Source organism: Protopterus annectens, chromosome 15.part0 (assembly GCF_019279795.1).
Source record: "Protopterus annectens isolate FY-2018-M chromosome 15.part0, PAN1.0, whole genome shotgun sequence".
Lineage (NCBI taxonomy): Eukaryota > Metazoa > Chordata > Ceratodontiformes > Protopteridae > Protopterus > Protopterus annectens.
Window position 1 is genome coordinate 220084998 of NC_056749.1, and position 23382 is coordinate 220108379.

The following is a 23382-nucleotide window of genomic DNA, read 5'->3' on the forward strand; positions in this document are numbered from 1 at the left end:
CAGGAGGGCTCTGATGTTCTGATTTACAGGGGCCCCTGTAATGCCAGTTATAGAAAATTTATATCAGGAGGGCTCCACTCTCCTGATTTACTGGGGTCCCTGTAGTACCAGTTGTAGAGGGTTTATATCAGGAGGGCTCTGCTGTTCTGATTTACGGAGGCCCCTGTAATGCCAGTTATAGAAAATTTATATCAAGAGGGCTCCACTGTCCTGATTTACTAGGGTCCCTCTAATGCCAGTTGTAGAGAATTTATATTAAATTTACAATTTACAGTCAGCATAATTTCCTTTGTTTGAAAGTTATCCTTTAACAGACATGTAAAACAACAGGTTGTAAAAGTTCTAAAGCAACTAAAAGTAAAGGAATCTCACACCTACTTACTACTGAAGCTCGACTATCAGTAGCCAACCATGTCCTCATTCCACATCTTCATTATATTCTTCCCCTAATCTGTCTGAATTCCCAACAAAATATTTCTACCCTCTAACAGCTAAGAACAAAATAGTCAGGTTCATTAATCAGTCATTTAAGAGTGAATCCCATCATTATAACATGCAGAAAACCAAATGGCTACCCACTGAGGCAAGAACACATTTTTACAGAATACTGTAACCGATGGTGAATGCTACCTGACCACCTTTAAAATACACATTACTACTCAGCAGTCCCTAGTATAACCTAAAAGGTCCAGACACCTTACAGGTAGATAGATCCCCATATATTATGGCAGCTAAAACGATCCCAATGTACTGTGCTACAAAACTGTCCCTAGATGAAATGCTCTACCAGACAAAATAGAAAAGTTTTACTGCTTTGCCGCCTATTTTGTGGCATTTTCCGGCTTGCTAAAGTTTATATCTGTAACAGTAACAGTACTTGGAACACATCTAGAGCCTGTTTACTGCATTTTCTGTGTTGCACTTAATTTAAAATTGCTTTTTTCTCTAAAAACTGCATTTTACCTGATTTTGGCCTAGCACTCAAGTGTGGGGTCATTTATTGCACTGTTGTGATTATTTTGCTGCTTGTGTATCTCTGCTACCTTTAAACTACAACAAAAAGAAAAAAAAAAAATCTTGCTTTTTTCCCCACTTTCTGAAAGTTAAGAAAGTTCAGTGACAGATTTGCTGTTCTGAAATGTTTGGAAGTTTCTAGAAGGCCAGTGCTTGCTTGGGCTAAAGGGAAGTCTCTGTGTTCACCAGTGGGAATGGTTAACACTGAACAGCCTGCCTGTCCCTGGAGGAGTGGTTACTACCTAGAAGCTGTAGTTTTATTAGCCATTTTGGGTCAATTCTAAACTCATTGATCTATCTCTCTCTTAAAACCCTACAACTCTCTTTTTGCGTGGTTTTGCGTACTGAGCAGCGCCGCCTAAACAGGTTTAAACTATTCCAGGCTCCACAAAGTCTGCTCTTCACTTTTTCCCTTAGAACTGTTCAAACTCTCAATGTAATCACACTATTCTCTTTCTAAAGCCCCGCACTTGCTCAGCTCTTATAAGGCAACACTAACTAACTAAAGCACTACACCCTCCTTGACTTCTCATAAGTATTAGGCTCCCGATTGGTCCTTCCTGATCAAGTGAAAAATCAGTTTCCTTCCCTAATCTGATCAGTAAAAAAACTGTTCCCTATACTAATCTGGTATGTCCAAGGGTCAGTTTCAATGTTACTCTCCAGTCCAGCTGGTGAATCTGGGAATTTTGAGGCAATGTTACAATTGCCTTATGTACACAGACAACCCTCTCCTCCTTCCAACAAACTCTAATACATGTGAGAGATGCAGTTACACAGCCAAACTGGAGGCAGAGCTCTCTCAACCCAAGACTGGCACAGTCAGTCAGGAAGAAAAGGTAACCACCCACACCACAAATCCAGTCTCACACAGACCTATTGCATCTGCATACCCAACACATAAACGCACAAAAACATACTCAGAGGCTCTAAATAAAAATCTGCCTAAACAGCAAAGACCTCCTAAGCAGATATCCAAGCAACAGCCACCCCTCAACAATAACCACGAATCACATATCTCACAAAATCAGTGTGCCTCACAGTCACAGCCCTTAAGGCCAAACAACACACCAAATACACTTGTTATAGGGGACTCTATTGTCCGACACACTGACGTCCCGCTCACCAGACTGAACAAAGAGAAGGTCACTGTAAGCTGCCTGTCGGGTTCCAGGATCCGCCATGTAATGCAAGCACTCAGGTCACTCCAAAGCAAGTACAAGTATGACTCCAGCATTGTCCATGCTGGTGTGAATGACCTGAAATGTACCTCCCTGGACTAAATGAAAAGAGACAGAGGAGCTCTCTGACCATGTAGCCCAGGCTGGTGTGACCCTGACCTTGAGTAGCATCTTGCCCTCACCAAGAATGATGCCACAGTATAAAGACAAAATGATCAGTTTCAACAATTGGCTAAAGTATTGGTGTCATTCAAAGGGGATCCAGTGTCTGTCAGCCTGGGATGACATGCTCGACAAGCCACATTGCTTCACTAGGGACAGCTTGCACCTGTCACCCTTAGGCTTTCGTATACTGGCCAAGGCTCTTGCCACCCCCATAGTGCCTTTTTAGGCAAGGCTCAAAGGACAAACCCACCTCCATAGACAACCCAAGGATAAAAAAACTAAAGGTAATGCTACTCAATTGCAGAAGTTTAAACCTCAAGATGCATGCACTCAAGGCTCTCCTCAGTATGGAGAAAATTGATGTCTGTGCAGTAACAGAAACCTGGTTCAAGGCTCCTGAGAGCACCCCAGCACTACCAGGTTATAACTCATACCATGTGTTTCGGCCCCAAAACTCAGACCGAAGCACAAAACAAGGGGGAGTATCTATATTCATCAAAGATACCTACACCTCCAGGTTAGTGGCACTGCACGAAGCATCGGAAACCATCCATGTGCAACTAACAGCGAGCAAAACTGCCTTTCAGTTTGTAGCCTGCTACAGAACACCCTCCCTATTACAGGAACCCCACTTGGCATTCCTGAGAACACTGAGGAATATGAAGGTCTCTCCAAACACTACATTATTGGGTGACTTCAACTACCCAAGCATTGACTGGGAAAACTACTCAAGCCCAAACACCCTCACCCAACGGTTCCTTGAATTTATAAACTCTAACGCAATGGAACAATTGGTCACCACTCCCACAAGAGGGAACAACATATTGGACCTGGTTATCACCAACATGGGGACTCTATGTTCCACACCAGAGGTAAACCCCTCATTGGTAAGATCAGACCATAAACAAATTTCCCTGGACATCCATATCCCGTCCCCACCCCCAGCCAAGGAAATCACTGTAAAGAATTTCTCAAAAGACAACTTTGCACTTCTCAAGACTGAGGTGGAATCCTTCAAAGCCCCTGGGCCAGAGGATAATACAGCCCAATCCGCAGAATCCTTTACAAATGCATTCTATGAGCACCTGCAGGAATGCATGGATCGTGCTATCCCAATTAAAACCAAGACTCACTCCTCCAAAAACAGGAGACTGGTCTGGTGGACCCCAGCCGTAAATAAGCTATACAACAGAAGGAGGAAGCTACTACATGACAGAGCAAAATCCCAAAAAGGGAAGGCATCTCTGATCAGTATTAGCAAGAAACTTCAATCCCTCATAAAATCATCAAAGGCCAGCTTCGAAAGAAAAATTGCCCTAGACGCTAAAGATAATCACAAGGCCTTCTTTACTTATGTCAGGAACATGGGCGGAAACTCCCAGATATGCTCTGAATTGTTGCATAATGGTACAAAATATACCGAACCTACAGACATAGCCAACATCCTGGCAGACAGATTCAACGCAAACTTCTCCCCCCCCAAAGGAGCAAATGCCTATCCCAACTGAATGTAACCTCCCTGACATCACAGATGCACAGGTGAAAGCTGCCCTCTCCAAAGCAAAAAACACAGCATCTATGGGACTGGACGGTGTCCCAGGTTGTGTCTTACATGAGCTTCAAGAAGAACTGAACCCTCACATTAAGTCACTGTTCAAACTTAGCCTTACTACAGGATATGTACCCAAAGGATGGCGTACAGCTACAGTGGTCCCACTCCACAAAGGTGGTGCCACAACAGACCCTGGAAACTATTGCCCCATAAGCCTGACTAGTCTGGTCTGTAAAGCTATGGAGCGTATTATCATGGAACTCATAAACAAAGACATTGGGAGCCTCCAGACACTGGACCCTACACAATTCAGCTTTGTTAAGGGCAGATCTTGCCTCTTAAACCTAGTTGATTTCTTTGAAACAGTTACCAAAGCCATAGATGAGGGCAAGGTAGTCCACACAGCCTACCTGGACCTCGCAAAAGCTTTCGACACAATACCCCACTCGGACATCATAAATAAGCTTACCAGCTTAAATATCAACCCCTATATCACAAGATGGGTTGCAAACTGGCTCAGAGATAGAATCCACATGGTCAGAATCGCAGGTGCCATGTCCGAATCCAAACCAGTTACAAGTGGCATCCCACAGGGCTCAGTTCTGGGACCTCTCTTGTTCAGTATATGCTTCTCTGAGGTTCAGGCTAACACGGGGGGATTATGGCTGACAAAGTTCGCAGATGACTGCAAACTGGGGACCATAATTGAATCTCCAGCTGACACAAGCATCCTCCAAAAGGGTCTCACAGAGACGGATGCTTGGTGCCAGAGCCACGGCCTCAAGCTAAATGCTAAAAAGTGCATAGTCATCCCCTTTGGGAAAAACAAGGTGCCCACAAATTACCACATAGGTGGTAATCCATTAAGTACGGAAGAAGTAATTAGAGATTTGGGGACTAACATAGATAGTAATCTCTCCTTTGATAATCACGTTGCCAAAGTGGTTAGAAAGACCTTCTATATAGCCCATCTTATCATGAAAGGGTTCGCATCTAGATTAACAGAGGTCATTGTGCCCCTCTACTCATCACTATCAGGCCCATAATTGAATACAATGCCCCTTTTGGGATGTACCTTACCCGACACCTGCAGCAACTGGAGAGACCCCAAAAGTACCTCACCAAGAGGATCATGGGCTACAAACAGATGTCCTATGCAGCTCAACTAAAGAAACTCCAGCTCTACTCAGTTGCTTACCGCCTACTCAGAGGCGATCTATGCCTGACGTACAAAGCCATGTCAAACCCAGAATTAATGGACATGCTCCACCTCAAAAAAATCCAAGTCCCTTAGAGCTACATGCTCCAGGGACCTAAACCTCAGCACAAAAATAAATAGGACATGCTGGAGGGACAGATTCATTTCCCAGAGGCTCCCCTCACTCCGGAATAGAATCCCAATTCATGTTAGACATAGCCCCTCGCTGACCCTCTTCAAGCGAAATCTGGACGCGTGGATGGGAAATCGCAAATTCAGCCCTGGGATCTCTTCTGTGTCCCGGCTAGACAGGGGCACAGTAAACTAATCTTAAAAGGGTACCTTCTGTGACCTACTTTACAGAGGCACAGTAGGCTAATCTAATAGGGAGGCGGAAGCCAAATACACTCTGGCTAGGCTTATAAATGCCCTAGGGCAGATAGCCTAGTATTTAACTATGAACCTATTAAATCTTTCTCAAAAGCCCTTGAAAGCACAACTTACTAGCAAATATAAGTGCAGTTAATAGAAGAATCTAGGTTAGATCTTTATAATTGGCCTAAGCTTTCTTACTAAGGTCACTCTATATTATGTGATTGTACAGCCATAAAGTTGCACAGAGACAGCCATGCAATCAGTCTAAAAATATAAACACAGCTTGTATTCTTATACATAATGCATAAGTTTAAGTAAACATTCATGTAAAAGCACAACCATAGTAGTTATTGAACTACTGAATTATATCAGTACTATTATCCTTGCTCTGAATGTAGTGATTAGTGTAAATATTTATGTAAACATATAACTATAGTATCATTGATCTATAAATGCTGGTTATGATAGAACTTTAATGTAAATGTTGGTTTAAAATGTAGCATGGAGGGTAGCCTGTTTTATAAGAAATGTTGCTGCCTCTTGGCCTAGGTCATGGCTGAAAACAATGTTTGGATGGATGACTCCACTTATCCAGTTAAAGTTAAATATATCTAGCTAAACTGGAGGTAAAGCTCTCTCCAACCAAGACTGAACTTGACAGTCAAGAGGTGAAGATAAACATTTGCACCACACCACATTCATCACATAGTCTCACTAAATCTACACCACCAAAATCTACACATAGAAACACAAAAACATTCACGGAGGCTCTCAATAATAATCTGCTCAAGCAACAGAGACCTCCAAAGCAGAAATGCAAGCCACCTCCACCCCCCAAAATAACCCAAATGACACACAGCCCGCAGACTCAATGTGCCACTCAACCACAGCCAGTAAGGCAAAACAACATACCCAACAAACTAGTCATAGGTGACTCTATAGTCAGGCACACTGATGTCCCACTCACCAGGCTAAACAAGGAGAATGTTACTGTCAGCTGCCTGTTGGGTGCCAGGAACCACCACATAACCCATGCACTCAGGTCACTCCACAACAAATACAAATATGACTCTGTCATTGTCCGTGTTGGTGTGAACCACCTGAGACATACCTTCCTGGACTACATGAAAAGAGACATGGAAGAGCTCTCCGATCTTATAGCCCAGGCAGGTATGACCCTAGCCCTGAGTAGCATTCTGCCATCACCCAGAATGATACCGCAGTACAAGGAAAAAATGATTGACTTCAACAACTGGCTAAGCTTCTGGTGTCATTCTAAAGGGATCCAGTATCTGTTTGACTAGGATGACATGGTTGACAGACCACGATGCTTTGCCAGAGATGGCCTGCACCTGTCACCCCTGGGATTCCGGATACTGGCTAAGGTTCTTGCCGCCCCATAGTGCCTTTTTTAGGCAAGGTTCAAATGACAAATTCACCACCATAACAGGAACAGGCAAGCAAAAACCGAGGGTGATGCTACTCAATGCTAGAAGTCTAAATCTCAAAATGCACTCACTCGAGGCATTCCTTAAAATGGAGAACATCGATATCTGTGCAGTGACTGAGACCTGGTTCAAGGCTCCAGAGAGTACCCCTGCACTACCAGACTATAACTCATACCACACTTTTTGGCCATGTAACCTGGACCAGAACACCAAAGGTGGAGGTGTGTCCACATTCATTAAGGATATCCACACCTCTAGGCTAGTTGCTCAGCATAATGCATCCGAGGTTATCCAAGTGCAACTAACTCTGGGCAAAACTGCAATCCAAATTGTAGATTGCTACAGATCCCCTTTTTCTTGATGTACTGGAAGATATTAGGGTTCAACCAAACACCCTAATAATGGGCGATTTCAACTACCCCACCATTAACTGGGAAAACTACTCATGTACCAACTCCTTCACTCAACGCTTTCTGGAATTCATAAACTCCAATGCCCTAGATCAACTTATCCACACCCCCACCAGGGGCAACAATATCCTAGATCTAGTCATTACCAACACGAGTGACTGGTGTTCCACAACTGAAGTCAACGCCTCATTGGTCCAATCTGACCATAAGCTAATCACCCTAGATATCCACATCCTGCCCCCACACCCCATTAAGGAAATCACGGTAAAAAAATTCTCCAAAGCTAATTTCATGCTTCTTAAGACAGAAGTGGTGAACTTCATGACACCCATGCAGATTGACAATACAGTTATGACTACTGAATCCTACACAATTGCACTTTATAAGCACTTACACGAGTGCATGGATCCGTGCTATCTGAAACAGAACCCTATCCTCCAGAAAAAGGAAGCCAATCTGGTGGTCCCCTGCCATAAACAAACTGTACAACAGAAGGAAGAAACTGTTGCAAAAGAGAGTAAAATCCCATGAGTGGAGGAGCTCCCTGGTCAGCCTCAGTAAGAAGCTGTGATCCCTGATAAAATCCTCCAAAGCTAGTTACGAAAACAAAATCACCACTGATTCTAAAGACAACCACAAAGCATTCTATAGCTATGTAAGAATTTCAATGGCAACACTCAGATCTGCTCTGAGTTGCAGCACAATGGCACTAAATATACAGACCCAACTGGTATTGCCAACATCCTGGCAGATAGGTTCAGTGCTAACTTTACCCCTCTCTCACCCCCTAAAGGGCCCATCTCTTTACCACAAGAATGCAAAGTTCCTGTAATCACAGCTGCACAGGTAAAAACCACACTCTCCAAAGCCAAGAACACAGCATCCATGGGACCAGACAACATACCAGGCTGTGTTCTACATGAACTATAGAACAAACTGGCACCCCACCTAAGTACCATGTTCAGTCATAGCCTCACCTCAGGCTTTGTGCCCGCTGAATGGCACAAAGCGACGGTTATTCCACTCCACAAGGTGGGAGCCACCACAGACCCCAGGAACTACTGCCACATTAGCCTGACAAGCCTGGTCTGCCAGGCCATGGAATGTATCATCATGGAACTTATAAACAATGACATTGGTAATCTCCAAACTCTGGACCCCACCCAGTTCGGGTTTGTAAAAGGCAGATCAAGTCTCTTAAACCTAATAGACTTCTTTGAAGCAGTCACCAAAACCGTAGACGAGGGTAAGGTGGTTCACACATCCTATCTAGATCTTGTCAAGGCTTTTGACACCATCCCCCACTCTGGAATTATAGATAAACTCACTAAACTAGGTATAAATCTCTATGTCACAAGATGGGTTGCCAACTGGCTCACTGACAGAACCCACACTGTGAAAGTAGCAGACTCCAAATCTGACTTCAGACCAGTGACAAGAGGAGTACCACAGGGTTCAGTCCTGGGTCCTCTCCTGTTTGGTATCTATTTCTCTAAAGTACAGGCTAACACAGAGGGTCTTTGGCCAAGTTCACAGATGACTGCAAACTAGGAGCCATAATTGAAACTCCTAACGATGTGGACATCCTACAAAAAGGCCTCACTGAGACAGATGCCTGGTGTCAAAGCCATGGCCTCAAGCTCAATTCCAAAAAGTGCATTGTCATCCCTTTTGGTAAAAACTCTGTAACCATGAACTACAACATAGGCAGTAGTATACTTAACACCGAAAGTGTGATAAGAGACCTTGTGACACAGGTGAACAGTAGTCTGTCCTTTGATAATCACATCGCCACAGTAGTCAGGAAATCCTTCTATGTGGCACACCTCATCACAAAAGGTTTCTAATCCAGAAAAAAAGAGGTCATTGTTCCCCTCTACTCATCACTCATTAGACCCATTATAGAGTACAACGCCCCTTTTGGTATGTACCTCACAAGACATCTACAACAACTGGAAAGGCTACAGAAATACCTCACAAAGAGGGTTACAGGCCTCAAACAGATGCACTATGCAGGCCATCTCAAAAAAATCCAGCTTTACTCCATTGCATATCACCTACTCAGAGGTGATCTCTGCCTAACATACAAAGCTATGTCAATTAGACATGCTCCACGTAAAGAAATCCCAATCCTTCTGAGCTACATGCTCTAGGGACCTAAACCTTGTCACCACAATAAACAGAACATGCTGGAGGGATAGATTCCAGTCCCAGAGACTTCCCATACTCTGGAATAAACTACCTATCTATATCAAACAAAATTCCTCATTAGCACTCAAGAAAAATCTTGATGATTGGATAGAAAAAGGAAATTCGCCCCGGGGATCACTTCTGTGGCTCTGCTCGACAGTGACACAGGAAAATAATTTTCTTGGGTGGCAAAAGCCAGGGTACCTTTTTAGCTGGGCTTGTATAGGCCCTAGGGCCGATAGTCTAGTACCTACCTATGAACCTACATACTTAAATAAATAAATAAATATGCATATTGATATGTTATTGATAACAGAAAAATAAACAGTTGCATGCAAGAAAGAGAAGAATTAGAGATAACTGCCTTGAAAGTACTTCATGCAAAAGACACTTGTCTGCTTCTTGATTTCCTTTACCGGCATAGTTAACTTTCATTTTGCAGAAAGCAGTGCACAAGGCATTGGTGATGAGTTTTACTAGTCATCAGTCTCAGGCAGACATTAATAACTGGTTATAGGTCAGAAATGCATATTACTGTTACTAGTATACAACTCCTTTCATCCACTTAGATACCTCAAACAAGGGAAAAAGAGTAAGTAAACAGTCTCAGTTAGTTTTTGTGAAGACTTAAAAGTGCATGCTGGGTAACTCTGGATTTGTTGCTAGTGAACTGGGCTATGCAATAGGAGTAGGGGTAGGGTACATGTGCATGATCTCTGCACATCAGGTTATTTCAGTTGCAGTAATGGATGAGAAATAAAAATTGTAACAGGCAGTGTGTCCTGCTCCTCAGTTCTGCTCATTTGATTAATATGTGGCAGCTAAATGATGCCCGGGGTCACTTCAAGAATGTAGGACATGAATCTCAACAACTAATTGTGGCAATATCCCAAAATATCTCCTTTATGATTCTGGCAAAGATCGTTTGTCTAGTGATAAAGCTACTTGCAGCCATTTTTTTGTCCGTTGGTCTTTCATGTTTGATTTATCTTATACCATTTGAGGTTTGGCGTCAACAAGTCCAATCATGAATGACAAGGACATCTCATGAATAACATGTCTGGGGTCAGGTTAAGTGTGGCATGAACAGTATTTTGGCAAGTGAACTAGATGTTAGCTTGATGGAAGTCAACTGCTATCAACTGGAAGCCATTGCTTCTTAGGCACTACTGTTCTGGTTCATGCAAAAAGGTCTCTTAGTACATCTGTGGTAAGACCAAAAGTAGTAGATCTCATGGTGAAGACCGCTACCCATTTAAAACATGCATTAATTACCACCAGAAATGTCATTCCCAAGAATGGCCTGGTTAAATCAAAGTAAATCCACTGCCAATTTGATGTAGGCCACCCCTACTTGTAAAGTGGCATGGTGCATGTGCTTTCTAAGTCTTGACTATTTCATTGCCAGCTGTTCTTTTTGTTGATCGGTGCCTGGCTCCCACATGTAACTTCTAGTCAGTGAGCCAACATGAGTTTAATGAAGTTCTTCCAACATCCTGGGTCATAATGTACTGTGCATGGTAGTCCTTAATCCCCTCATCCTACAGCCTGGATTCTGTTTAGACAATACTCAACCAGTAGAGATTTTTGTCTTGAAATGAAGACAATTTATACTTGATCTTTTACTGGTGTCCACCTACAAATAATGCCCTTTATTGCATCTGGTTAGCTGCTGTGGTAGGGCTTTCCTAAAAACTGAGACCAATGGCTGGAATTCTATATTAAGTATATATTCTTTACTACATAAGTACTGGCTAAACCCCTTGACTCCCCATGCAAAACTTAATGCTTCTATGTACATTTGGGCATAATTTTTCTCAGCTACAAATGGGGAGATTGAAGCAACTACTGTAGGTTTATCACTAACATCTATAACATGTGACATCACTACTTTATTGCCATATGGAAGTGTCGCAGGTCATCTTCACCAGAAGGGATGTGCTATAGTATGTCAGGCATATACGAGATGTGACCAACCTTATTGTTTCATAAAAGTAATGTTTATTTCAATTCCATGATCTGCCAGCTTGACATAACTCATTTACAGAATGCAACATAGTTACCTGACTTGGCAAAACCCACCATAATAGTTCACAAATCCCAAGAAATATCTTACCTGTAGAACATCTTGTGGCAATGGAGCCTTTACTACAGCCTGGAGTTTATCCCGGCATTTAAGTGTGCCCAAAATATAAGATACCGGGCTTCAAGAACTCACATTTTATAATCTGGCTCTTAGCCCATTTTCCATAGGATTCTTTTGAAGTCTTTCTATATGCTCCATATCTGTATCTTCTGAGCCAATAATATCTTCCAAATAACATTGGACTCAAGGTACCCCTGAAGGAGCTGATCCTTTTCCCACTGTCAGGAAAATGTGAGCAGAAGGTATTCCATTCCCCAAATTAATTGTAACCGTAGAGGCTATGGGTTGTAATGACAGTCAGAAGCACCTGTGAGTCATCTTTGATCTCCATCTGAAATTAATCACCACCCAAGTCCATTTGTAAAAGCATTTGCTCACCAGATACACTGGCAAATATGTTGTCAGTTCTTTGCAAAGAAAAGTTCATTATACAGCAGTGGTTTAATTCCAACTTTAAACTCCCTACAAGCCTGGATTTCCATTTCTTCTTTAGTACAGTAATGCCTGGAGTCTCTCTCTACCTCATTCTTCTTTTCAAAACTATGGTGCCTGCTTCCATGTGATCCAGCTCCATTCCATCTGAAAAATGCATGCTATAAGGTATAAGGCCTTCTAAAACCATGGTCACACATTTTCCGTAATTACAGTTTTGCTTGTTATGCTCTGTATAGTACTAGTGCCACTTATAAATACAAGGGGAGACTCTCTCCATCAGTTCTAATTTTTCTTCAGTAGTTTGCAGTAGAGCAAGTTATGCCTGAAGGATCTTTGCCTGTTACTAGTGAACATTCGGCTTCCTTAACCACTCAATATCGTCTTAACTCTCTACTACCATTTTATACAACTTGTGCATTTAACATGTCCCTTTGCCCTTTATGCTCCCCTGTCACAGGCAGAACTACAAGGAGTGCAACCTCTTCACCAGCTTGTGTTTTGAGAAGGGAGGAGGAGTTCAGATTTTTATTGCTGAAAAGTGCTTTATATTGATGATATATTACTAAAACAGCTGACCAACTGACCTCATGACCAGCTCCATTTTTACTGCATGCCCTTTTCTTTGGTTTGAGACAAACCGCATGTTTGTCCCGTTTCTAGTATACAACTATAGCCTGACCAATAATGAACAGATTTGCACTTTCAAAGCCTTCATATGAAATGTAATTTATTAGATGAGCATCTGACAATTTATTTATGCCCTGACCCGGTTTACTCTCTAGAAGTGAGAGGTTCCATCATGAAGGTGGGTAACAGCACAGCGAAAATGGTTTCAAACATATTTGCCTTACAATTCCTGTGATGTTGTGATTTTATATTCATATATCTTTCACTGTCATTACCAGGGACCTCTACATTACGTAGATTTTTTTTGTTTCATTATGAGACATTTCATAATTTGCTTTTCCAGTATAACAAACTCTTGGCCTGACTATTTTTGAATTTACACAAAGAAAGATGGGGCCTGTGTCTGTGATAGTATAGCTTTTAATTTGTACTTTTTACCTCCATTATTTTGTTCATATTACTAACTTAACTCCACCTTGTAACTCTAATGGATTGTTAGCCACAGTTTTCACTGAAACTGCAATCTCCATTTCCCATTTAATATTAAATCTACCTCATAAACAGTCATTTTTTGATTACTTCTTGTAAGATTCCACACACTCAAACTGATTATACTCTGGGTTTTTTTACTGCTACATAAACTACAATTATCTCTCCCTCAGTTTGATTTTATATGTGGAACCTGAGGCATTCTGTGATTAACAATGATTTCGGGCAAATATGGTTATGCATCACTCATATTAACTCATCAAATTCTTTGTCAACAGGCCTTTCCAGAGCCATCAGCTGTGCAGAAGGCTGCATGCCATTACTCTCATAGCACTCGACACATGCTCCTGTTCTTTTGTAGAACTGTTGAAAAAAATCAGTCTTCCTTATATACGTTTCTAAGGCCGTGTCTGGTTACTCATCTTATACTGCCACAGGTTCTCTTCTTTCCACAGCTGGTTATCATCTCACAACTTTTATAGCGACTTCCAGCTTATAAGCACTAACAAAAAAGAATAGCATGCATACAGACAAGAGTTGGTTTAGTGCATATGAACTCTCTCTTTACTGGCATAGCTTCCTTTACATTTTCTCAGAAAGCATTGCACAAGGTATTAGCAATATGTCTCTCAGCACATCAATCTGATGTCGACATTAGTAATAAATTATAGCTCACACATGCATACTCTGACTAGTATACAACACTGGGTACAACAGAAAGGAAAATAAGTAAAAACAATGAACTTTACAACAATACGACTTTCTTTACTGCTTCTGCTACATCATGAAAATAAAACTGGCTAAATCGGGAACACTTATGTGCTACAACATTTGAGACAGACTATTTAGAAAATGGAGTTTTCATGTGCTAATGTAAGTGACACTCCGTTTAAAACCACAGTCTATAACATTACATTAAGACACAAGTATTTTTCCACTATAATATATATATATATATATATATATATATATATATATATATATATATATATATAATGGCACTGTTTCTAAAATGCACAATAGGTAGAACATTATAAACAAAGAAATATAACATTTGCTGTGGTATAGCAACAACAACCAGTGTTAAAAAAATGGGTTGTACACTATTTAGCGTCGTCTCCTCACAGCAATTAGTTCCCCAGTTCGATTCTCAGCTGGGGTGCTTTCTGTGCATAGTCTGCATGGCCTCCCTGTGTTTGTGTGAGTTTCCTCCTGGCTCTCTGGTTTCCTCCCACATTCCAAAGACATGCAGTAGGTAAATTGGCCATAGGTATGACTGCATATGCAAGTGTGTGGTGTAGAAGAACTACAGTGGCAGGGTTAGCCACCCAACAATGTAAACCTTTAGAATGTTTTATCACTTTAAATTTTTTTGCTTTGCCTAGAGCTCGGCAACCAGGTGATCATGTGCTTTCTATAATTTGATTTTTTTTTTATCATGTACCATGTGACCTTTAACTTGCTGCTATTTAAATGGAGTTGAAACAATGTGATTTTATCTGAAGAAGTTTATGTTTAATAAATGAAAGGTTTAATAAATAAAAGGGTTAAAATCCACTGTTTTTTACTATTTTGCATTTTACTACACGTTTACTGACTCTTGCACCTGTTGGAGTCTCTGTGGCCTGTGGGTTTCTTATTTTTACATCCAGTCATTCTCAATATAATCCATGTATAGTGGAAGGAGTCCATAATAAAGGGGTGTGTTCCATTTTTGCCTGTTGGTTATATATTATGTATTTGTTTATCTGTTCATTATGTTTTTTAGGATTTATTAATGCAAGATAATGTACAATTTAATTTACCTAAGAAAGAGAAATCCCTTTACGATACCAACTAGCATTTTGAGATTGCTTGTATGCTGTTAATTTAAACTGCTAGTACTTTTGTACAGAGTCATACTTTAAAGCAATATAACTCCATTTTGTGAAAAGTGCACAGCTTGTATACTGTAAAGTAATGGCCCATGTAAATCTTTTGAAAGGAGTTTTAAGGAAGAAAGAGCAGCTTTTTTGTGTTATGTAACTGAAAGTACAATTTTTAGGAATTAAAAATGGTTAAAAGAACCAACCCATTAATTGTATACTTAATGGCAAACTAAGTTCAGCATATATGTTCTCTGAGGTGAAGTGTTGTTATGATAGCTAGTTAAGGAAGATGAAGTAAATCTTATAATTATAAGCTTGCATGGCCTATGCTGTCAGTAAGGATCTGAAACCTATATGGCTCACAGCGTAAACCAGACACACTAACAGATGTATGATACTTAATACACAAGATGTTGTATAGCAGCAGTTTGGCAGATTCCCCTCTTAACATGACACTGGTGCACTTAAAAAAAATTGTAAAAATGGCACCCACTTTTTTTTCTGGATGAAGTAGTATTTTTAGCACTTTCAGGCTTTGGCAACATGCAATGGGAACAAACAGTGCTTCAAGAGACTGGAAATCTAACTGGTTGACCTCCAGAGTGATTCTCCATCTACTAGTATGCCAGACTCCCTACATCCAAATGTTAAGGTAATTCTGAACTGCTGACTGGTGAATCACTTCACGGAGAGTGCTTTTAGAGAGCAGGTAGTGACAACATATGCCCTAACTCAGAGGGTTGAGTTGGCTAGCAGTGACCTTCTGTCATGTCTGGATACAGCAAACAGCTCTGCTCCATGAAAACCACAGACAGAAAGACTTAGTATGCATCTGGGTTCATACTGCTTTGGAAACCGGGTTGGAGAACAAATGGTGTTATTAGGAGTTTCAAAGGCAAGCGTTGCTGCTATTGCATGCTATTATGTATTTTGCACTTATTCCATCCTATAATGATTTCAGCTGGCTGTCACAAAGGATTTTAATGGCAGAACCAATGACTATAGATATTTAATTAAATTATTTTTAGCAGGGAAATAGTAATTATAGGCTAACAGTAATTATGATACAGCCAATATGTCAGTTTCTTCTGAAATGCTAATACATTCCAGTGCTGAGAAGTATATCCCTAGTATAGTCAACAAAGAAGAGAATATATCTGGAAAGAATCTAGTAATATATGCAAACATAGCAAAGCTTAGGATAGCAAAATGAGAAGTCGGGTTTTCTGAAACTTTACTATCAGATGTTATTTCTTTGTAAACATTTTGGTAGAATGTGGTGTGTCTAGAAAACTGGTTTGTGCTGCACAACCTGAATTTAAAAAGATACCATTTATATCAACAGCCATGACATGGAAAACAAAAATTAACCAATCCAATAACATTATTTTATGCTAGTACAAGAAAACATGAATATTGCATGTACCCTGACTGTCAAAACACTACTGCAAAGAATAAAGAAATTATTATGAATATCCTAATAACTAATCATATCATCAAAGTGTTCCCAAGCAGTCATAAAATGGACATTATAAAGTATTCAGTTTGTTGTACACAATGAAGTGTCCAACAACCCAATATTTTAGTGGTTCCCACTTATGAATTATCCAGTACATTTCCATTGTCGGATGTCAAGCCATTCTACTTTGATTTTTGAAGGTTATAACCAGATATATAATATATGTATATACTGTGCCTTTGCAGTCACTCTCTATATAATGTAATTTATCTGTTGCCTTTATACCCTCAAACCAACTATAATGTTCACTTTGCGTGTAATACACGTATAAGTTGCATTTTATCATTTTCTGTGTATCTAATGTTTTGTATCTATTGCATTTTCCCAAGGCTGATACTGAAACTGGTCCAGTGGAATCAGTGTTCTACCCTGGTTAGCAAATTCAAAATAAATTATCTGCTTACTTTACTTACAAAAGGCAACAAACTATTATTGTATTTTTGTTTGCTTGTTCTTTGAATATTGGTTGCATAGTCAATAAAATATTTTATTAAGACATTTGTTCATCTGTAATCTCAGGAGGTAATACAATAAATGACGTAAGAAAATTTTTAACAGCTACAACCATATTTTCTTTTGAAAACAAATAGAGCAAAGCACGTGTATACAAAATAAAACTATACAGACTATGTACAAAGTGTGTCTAGACTTCATAAACAAGCAGTCAATATACTATTATTAAACCATCTGATGAAATTAAGAGAGAAGGTAATAAAGTATAAATTAAAAGGGAGGCAAACAAAATAAGAAAACAAATAGAACATATATAATGACTTAATATCACTAATCCATTAATTTAACCAAGATTTATGAAACCTTGGGCCAAAATGGAAGCTTTAAAGACTCTATTGAATTTAGATTTAATTAGTTCTATTTTCTTATTATAAACTAATCTTAGACTTTCTTAAAAAAAAAAAAAAAAATCAGATAAGTTGGTGTGCTGTGCATTCATTTTTATAGTGATGGCTTTCCTGGCAATGGCTAAGATAATCCAGAGCAAAGAATATTCATTTTCCTTAACATATGGAGAAATGGACTTATACAGAATCATATTTCTAGATACATTAAAATTATCAGTCCAGATGATTTGACCATACCTTTCTACTTCACTCCAATAATTTTTAATTATTGGACAATCATATAATATTATTCCAATCCAATTTCTCATTTGGATTACTTCTCTAGCATTTAAAATTATTAGTTTTAGCAATTTTATTCAGCTTACTTTTATTATAAAATGTCCTAAGAATGGCTTTCCAGGTATAAATTTTCCAAAAAGAACTAGTTGTGTTGCCTACTGATGAAACCGATTTCTATCTAGTTCTGATGCAAGATTGCGGAGGGTCTCTAGGGAATCACATGTTAATTGTACATAAAACACATATTAAAGGTACCTCACAGAATACATTTCAACAAATCAGTACTTGTTTACGGTATCAAAGGAACAGCAAAATTCAGCACTGAAGGTATTTGTAAGCTATATAGTTTTACTTTGGTTCCCAACATAAACTAGGAATTGCTACCTTGTTTAATATCCCTTCTGTTAGGGGTTAAGTGCCATTGTATAGCAGGATTATTGTTTTTTTTTAGTCTGTCGGCTTCAGAAAGGTATAGGTAATCTCAGCAGCAGAATGATTACATTTCTGTAGCATATTCTTTCAGTATCCTTCTATCAAGCGTCATGGAGACATGCAGACATCCAGCTAAGTAGCTTATGTAGCATCTCAAGTCAGTCAAAAATGTGTAGCCTACAGGTCTTTAATTTGACAGGTGATAGATTGCAGCATAGTAGGTGGTAGACAGCAAGTACTGGAATTCTGGTAAGAACAAAAACAAAATATGCAAGCTAAATAGCTATGATCTAAAGCACAGCTCTTAAGCTGCATTTATTACTTTAGGACTAGGCACCAGAATGCATCTTTAAAGAGAAAAGTGGACTGATAGGAAAATAAACTCAGAACTCCTAGCTTAGAAAGTAGCAGAAATAGAAAGTATTGAATGCATTGTTACACAGCAGTTTAATATCACAGTTCAGAATGAGAATTTTAACTCACATGACTGCTTCTCACACCATACTGTGGAAGGATAAAATGTAGCTACAAGGCAATTTTTGACATAATTCCCTAATTTAAGGTCAATGGTTCAAATTCATTAAGTTTCTGGTTTATGACCTTGTAGTCTACCCCATTCCCTTTAGCAAAGCATGCAATAAGTTTCATTTTCTAAAATAGTACAGGAACTAAGTTGCAACTTGTTCATGGCTGCCATCACTCTTAGGGATCTAAACTAATGAGATCTCTGAAAATACTATGAGCTCTATATTCCATCACCTTTGGTGCTGAAATGCAGATCTGTTGCTATATTATGGTCTTGCCCTTCTAATATAATTTCAGAGACAGTAGTGTCTCTTGTTTTCCATCAGCTATAAGATCTTTGCACTAAAATATAGCCAACAGACTGAATCACAAAAAATGTGTCAGATGTCACACATATTTCTTTTCTGTCAAAAGGAGTATGTGTCATTACTTCTGTTGTGAGGTTTTTACATTTCTGCCTCTCCTCCGTACACATTCAGCTAATTGTATGACATTTCTGTGTCTGTATCTGCTAGTGAACATGTATGCATGCATGTATTCATGTTTGCAGCAGAGCTTTATATCAATACCCAGCTGTGCATATCTCTTGCAAGATTAGCTATGCAATGCAGTTGCAAGATCAGCCATGTAAGGCAATTTAAAATGATCTACTCCTTTCAGTCCTCATCATTTAGCAAGAATATTACAAACAAATTGAGTATTTTAGGCTTTGCAGTCACATCCAGCTGCTCCAGTTAAATAAAGTCTGAACAGTATACCTTTTAGATATTTGAGTTACTCCTAATTAACCAGCACTTGGGACCAGATTCCAGAATATTTACTGTTGGTCTAAGTGACTTAATGCGGTGTAAGGCCTATGTAAAGAAGGCATACATTGGAGTGAGTCACTTGCGTAAAGAGCAAGTTTTTTAAAATTGGACCCTTGAGTTACTAAGAGCATCAAGAACTAAAAAATGTTGTAAATCATGTGAGTGGAAGAGCATGTTATTGGTGATTTCCCAGTTTAATTTAAAAGCTAATGCTCCAGGAGTTATGATGCTTCATGTTCACAAGCATGTATATAAAAATCCATCAAACATATTTTTTATGCTGTTGACAAAGGGATGAGTATGTCCAAAAGTGAACTGAAAAATAATAGCACGAGGCCTATACCCAAAGGAAAATGTAAATGCCATTGGAAAATCTTATTGCAGTCTTATTCACTTTCTTATCTAAGAAGCAACTCGCTATACAGATCATCCTAATTAGGTATGCACTAAGTTCGGAAAACTAAAGACTATCCATAAAAAGCCTTTTAAATAGATCTGGCAAACATGTTTAAATTGAGAAAAATTAGTTGTTGAGCGAGTCTGGGGAAGCCTGGTAATAGGTGTTTGCAGTAGAATACCGCACGTTACTGTTTCTGTGCTGTTTTGTGCCCAGATAATTCACTGTGCTTGAATTAAAGTAACTTGAAAATGCTAGCAAATTAATAAATTTCTAAGACATGTAATTGTACTAGTAATTTGTCAGTACATTGCAAATTCTTTTGACAGTAGATTCTCATAAACAAACTCACTGAAAGATACTTTGAATGCTAATCGAGTCATCTCTGCACCCCACTGTTGTGTAGTTGTACACTAGGATATATCTTCAAGAGTGTGTGTGGTGTCCCCATCACATGATGTATAAAAACAGGACTTACTTCAGTGTTCATAGTAAGTAGCTTTCAATGAGATGCTTTCACTGAACTGTAATCCAGAGAAATCTATGTCAGTTTATCCATATCAGCTCATTCTGGCTTGGTTTCACCAAGTCTTAAGATTTCTCATAATGTATTTTAAAGTTTCATGCAGAACATATTTAGACAATTTCTTCTTGTGCCTACTGACTGGTCCGAACTACTATCATTGTTGACAGATTTAGAAATAATGAAGGATCATACAAACTGGCACACATGACACCAAGAAACTAACTTATACATACATAACATTATTATTGTTTTTTTTTATAAAACATATTTTATTATTTTTTTAAAGCAGCATCTTGTAAAAGCTTATCAAACAGCCAGAGGTAGGCTTTCCCCTTAGCTTGAAGCAACAGTTCAGAACAAGAATTATATGTGTGTCGACCAAAACAGATCATGTTACAAATGTCCTTTTGAAGCTAAACATGTCATAAGTGCTGAACTTTTAGGCACTTTGCATTGATAAGCAGCAAAACAAAAAGTGCTCATTTATTAACAACTTGATAATAATACATACACTTAGATCATTGCATGAGTTGATGAGAATTCCCATGAATAAAGGCTTTTCAAGATGAACTAGTTCCAGATTTTCTGTGATATCATCACTTTACCAACACAGCTTTTAACAAAGTAAAAATGTAACCTAGACAGGATCAATGGAAATGAATATTTTTATTGTCCAAACTTATTTTGAGATTTGAAATATTTAAAATGCAAACTGCCTACAGTTGGCATACTAGATTTTGAGCTTCAGTTTTATCCAGACTGTGACTATCTTACATGAGCTCCAAATACATGTGACAATATTTACCACTTGGTTAGAACAATACAAGCATTCAAGAGAGATGGAGACATCCAATGACACTAATTTTTGTGGGGGATAGTAGATGCTATGGAATATCATAAAATTGCTGATGGTAAAATTTTAAGGAGGAGAGAAACAAAGACATCTTGTCACAATTACACCCATGTTACTTTTAGACCTTCTGCCTGTAGATAGTTCATCCACTAATTAAAAGTAATAGGTTGATTTTATTCCAGTGCTGCCAATTAATCAGATATGATTCATCAGTTGCCTAAAATTTTCTCTCGCACATAGACATTGCTGGCACATGCCTGACAGTTGTTACAGGAATCAAGTTTAAAAATAGGAATGCATTACTTTTCCCAGTTAGGAGAATCTTACAACTTGTATATAAAGAAAAATGCTAAAAGAGGTATATTTAAATATTATACTGTGTATTTTAACACCTAAATCCAAGGGAGGACTAATGGTTTTACATTTAATCTATTATCACACTTGTCAAAATGGTAGTAATATCAGGACATTTCCAGAGCCATACTGCTAACCCTGAGGTCAATTAAATTAAGCCTAGAGGACAAATTTAAAAGAAAGATGAAATAATTTGATAACTTTGTTAAATTATTCTTTGGGAATCTAGAAATTATTTTATTCAAAAATTAAATATCTTGGGAAAACATTTATTTTTAATATGGACACCCAACTCAATTTATTAAATTTAATTTTACTTTAGCAATCTAGTTCAATTCTTACTCTATGAAGAATGACATTAAATTTAAAGGAAATAAACATTTTTAGATTAAATTTATATTTGGTGCTTATATATTTGACTATGTTCAAGGTCTCAGTTGTGTGACAATATTATATTAAAGTATTATATTCTTTTTTGTATACCCCCACATCAGCTGGCTGAAGCCCTCATGACCCAAGACAACAGCGACTTCTCCGAAAGTGGAAAACAGCAGAGGCTGAATGTTGGGTTGTAAAAAGGGAATACAGACAGAGCAGAAAGAAGATGTGGGAAAATTAGGTGAGATTACAATAAAAACCATGGAGGAAAGAGACAAGGAGAGATATCAGAAAGAATAAGGGGATCACTTAATGACATGCGGACATAGTCTAAGACTCATATCAGGAAAGAAACAGCATCCATACCACAGGATGCAAAGAACATAAGACTCAAAAAATATTGGCATGAGCATATGCAGTTAGGAAGGGAGACAAGTCTCCAGAGGGATCACATGTGGGCAAATGTCCTGCAACCCGATCCAACAGAGGACATGAGAGGAAAGGAAAACAGAAGAGAAAGGGAGACCTGGGAAGAATAAGGTGGACCTGTGATAAGTGAAAAGATCTTTACGGGCATCATATGGGGGTAAATATGAAGAATTATAGTAACTGTTAAAAAGGTCCCAGGTCTGATATTTGACATGAGGTGATAGAATGTGACCCAGTCAGTCACAACTGATGTGGATGTGCACACATCCTGGTGTTTAGCAATATGGCAAATAGGACTGGAATGATATAAGAAGAAAGGAGAATATCTGGGAGTTTATGTATCTGGAATATGGAGTGTATGCTGACAATCTCATAGGTGCTAACTGTACCAGTGATCGGGGCAATCAGGAAGCAAAGGATTAGGCATTTAGCATGTTTATGGCATGAGCAAATGAAAGTTAGTACAATGGGCAATTCAGGATGAACACATAAAGAGATAGGAGATGCATGTAATTGAACAAATAGCACCTCAGCCCTGAAGAGAAAGAGTTGGTAAAAAGCAGCTTAGCAAGACACAACTGATCATAGTTGTATATAGTATGTTCCTACACATTTGTTCTTTATTAAGGTCTGTCCTTTAATACAAACAATTAATGACAACTGGATCTAGGCACACTTGTTGATAACAATAGTTGCTTCAAAACATTGTTTTGTTTTTAAATTTTTACAGCCCGACTCTGCAGCTGTCAAAACTGCTTATCTTTCAATTATAATGGACCCAGATGAAATACCACTTAACGAACAATGTGAACGTCTTCCATATGATAGTAACAAGTGGGAGTTTCCTAGAGACCGACTTCGACTAGGTAAGAAGCAAAGGAAAAAAACTGTCTAATGCTCTGACCACATCTTAAGAATATCAC

At 38.9% G+C, this 23382-nt stretch overlaps 1 protein-coding gene across 3 annotated transcripts in view; it reads left to right on the forward strand.

Moving 5' to 3' along the window:
• LOC122790141 (vascular endothelial growth factor receptor kdr-like) overlaps positions 1-23382 on the forward strand; it is a 674216-nt gene that overhangs the window by 485354 nt on the left and 165480 nt on the right. For all 3 annotated transcript variants that reach the window (XM_044057728.1, XM_044057729.1, XM_044057730.1), the window contains exon 17: positions 23190-23325. In XM_044057728.1, the coding sequence (XP_043913663.1) occupies positions 23190-23325 (136 nt within the window). The remainder of the gene's footprint in view (positions 1-23189; positions 23326-23382) is intronic.